The following is a 2,366-nucleotide window of genomic DNA, read 5'->3' as shown; positions in this document are numbered from 1 at the left end:
CAAACCATATTAAATTCCAGTCGACATATGCATATTTTCATCATTATTTCTACATTTATATTATGGAAGGTGAATCAATATTTTATATCATCTAAAAAAAATCTTATACAAAAACTCACAAAACACGAGTAATAAAATATCATTAATATAAATATAATACAAAGAATAGAATGTTATCTTACTTAAAAATCATAACTTTTATTTACTAATTTAATTAGTTTATATATTTTTTAGACATCTCCATGAGATTAAGACTCCCATAGAGAACTCCAATAGTATGTTAGAAATAAAAATTTTTTTAGATCACCTCCATTTATTATTTACCACAATAGTAATATTTAAAAATTATGTAGGGTCCATGAAATAATTAAAGTGAGAAATAATGAATTAAAGAAATTTGTACTAGTATTAAATTTTTTACTAACAAGCACCACAGAGAAAGTAGAAATTAGAACTATGTTTTGAAGAAATAAATGAGATTAAAAGTGGAAAAATAAATTAGTAGGCCTCTAATTATACAGAAATTATAGTTTAAGTGACAAATCCACCCACCATCACCAATGACCAAACCACAATAATGTGTACGCGTTTTTTGCAAAAAGCGTAAAAATAAATAAACACGTATATAAATTATTATTAAAAAAAATATATCCCCAAATAACGCGTGAAGCATTTGTGAAGAGGCCTTCAAAAGGGGGGGATTGGCCATTGAAACCGTTGGTTCATCTTCTTCATCTTCTTCATCTTCTTCTTCATCTTCTCTCTCTCTGTTTTAGAAGTTTGTTCAGAAACCCTAATTTCTCTCCTAAATTTTCTCGGCAACCAAACAAAGCTCCACCACAATAACATTTGCCAGCCATTTTCCTTCAGGATCTTCCTCTTTTTACAATCTCAATTTCCACATTAATTCCTCCTCTCTCTGTTTCCATTCCCAAAAAACCTCAAAATCACATTCCCTCATCCATCCATCCATCCATCCATCTCCCTTTCTTATCTAACACCCGCTTTTTCCTTCTCTTCTCCTCTTGCCCTTCGCCGGCCGCCCGAGATCTCATCCACAAACACGTAATTACAAATGGATCCCACGGAGCTACGTCGAGTGTTCCAGATGTTCGATCGCAACGGCGACGGCCGGATTACCAAGAAGGAATTAAGCGACTCCTTGGAGAATTTGGGGATTTTCATTCCCGATAAAGATCTGACTCAAATGATCGAGAAAATCGATGTCAATGGCGATGGATGTGTCGACATTGACGAGTTCGGTGAGCTGTATCAATCGATTATGGACGAGCGAGACGAGGAAGAGGATATGAGAGAAGCCTTCAATGTCTTCGATCAGAATGGCGATGGATTCATCACCGTCGATGAATTGAGGTCAGTTCTAGCTTCCTTGGGGCTTAAACAAGGGAGAACTGTAGAGGATTGCAAGAAAATGATTATGAAAGTGGATGTGGATGGAGATGGAATGGTTAATTATAAGGAGTTTAAGCAAATGATGAAGGGAGGTGGATTTAGTGCATTAGGTTGATGATATCATTCTCACTTTATCACAAACCTTCCATTAAAAAAAAAAAAAAAACAAAAAAACAGAGGACGAGAGAGAGAGGGTGTTTTTCCATTAGAGTCTGTATATAAAACCTTGAAGATAAAGAAGATGATGAAAATGAAGATGGAGATGAAGGAAGAAGAGGAAGGATTTGATCATTACACACAAAGTTGCATGGACTACTCGTGCACTCTGTCCACGTGTCCATATGACATTGGTTCTCTTTCAACCAATTGTCTTTCCACACGTATTGAGAATATAATACTCTATTTTTTAATTTTTTTAAAAATTTTAATATTCCATGTAATTTTGAATTTCATTGTTGGGGGAGGGAAGGGAGAGAGGGAGAAAGGGATAGTGAATTGTTGATTGTCGATTCGGGTCGGGGAACCCACAGAATATTATTATGTTTTTTTTCTTTTCTTTTTTCTCTTTCCTTTTTTTTTTAAAAAAAAATAATTTGCTTCTCAACTCAGTAAGATTGATGTTTTTCTTTTTCTTTTAATGAATTTTTTTGGTCATTTTTTTCTCCATATATTCATTTTTTTTCTAATACATAAATTATGTGTTTATCTTAGCCCGTATTTTATGGTAATAGCACTGTTTATAAGAGTGTTGTATATTAAATTAAATTATAGAAGTCAAATTAAAATAAAGCACAAATTATAGGAAGTATCGTGATAATTTAATCTTCAATATATTTTTATTTATCCCGTACTATAGAGGAGTCTTTTTAAATATAAAAAGTATTTAAAAATATTTACATTTTATAATAAAAAGTTTTGAAATCAAAACACTTTTGGGACCTAGTGTATATATT

General features: G+C 32.5%; 1 protein-coding gene across 1 annotated transcript; it reads left to right on the top strand.

The window, feature by feature from the left end:
• The first annotated feature begins 659 nt into the window (after window positions 1-659).
• Window positions 660-2,123, top strand: LOC120070882 (Calcium-binding EF-hand family protein). The gene has a single exon (XM_039022780.2). It carries the CDS (start codon window positions 1,076-1,078, stop codon window positions 1,526-1,528), a length of 453 nt encoding a protein of 150 aa, XP_038878708.1. The 5' UTR covers window positions 660-1,075; the 3' UTR covers window positions 1,529-2,123.
• Window positions 2,124-2,366: the final 243 nt, after the last annotated feature.

This window comes from Benincasa hispida, chromosome 1 (genome assembly GCF_027475165.1).
Source record: "Benincasa hispida cultivar pf3 chromosome 1, pf3_genome.v1.1, whole genome shotgun sequence".
Lineage (NCBI taxonomy): Eukaryota > Viridiplantae > Streptophyta > Magnoliopsida > Cucurbitales > Cucurbitaceae > Benincasa > Benincasa hispida.
The sequence above is the reverse complement of the archived record's forward strand: the minus strand, read 5'-3'. Positions and strand labels throughout refer to the sequence as shown.

What these genes read in the sequence shown, in the direction of transcription:
- LOC120070882 (XM_039022780.2), top strand. Translation starts at nt 1,076, where the DNA reads ATGGATCCCACGGAGCTACGTCGAGTGTTCCAGATGTTCGATCGCAAC.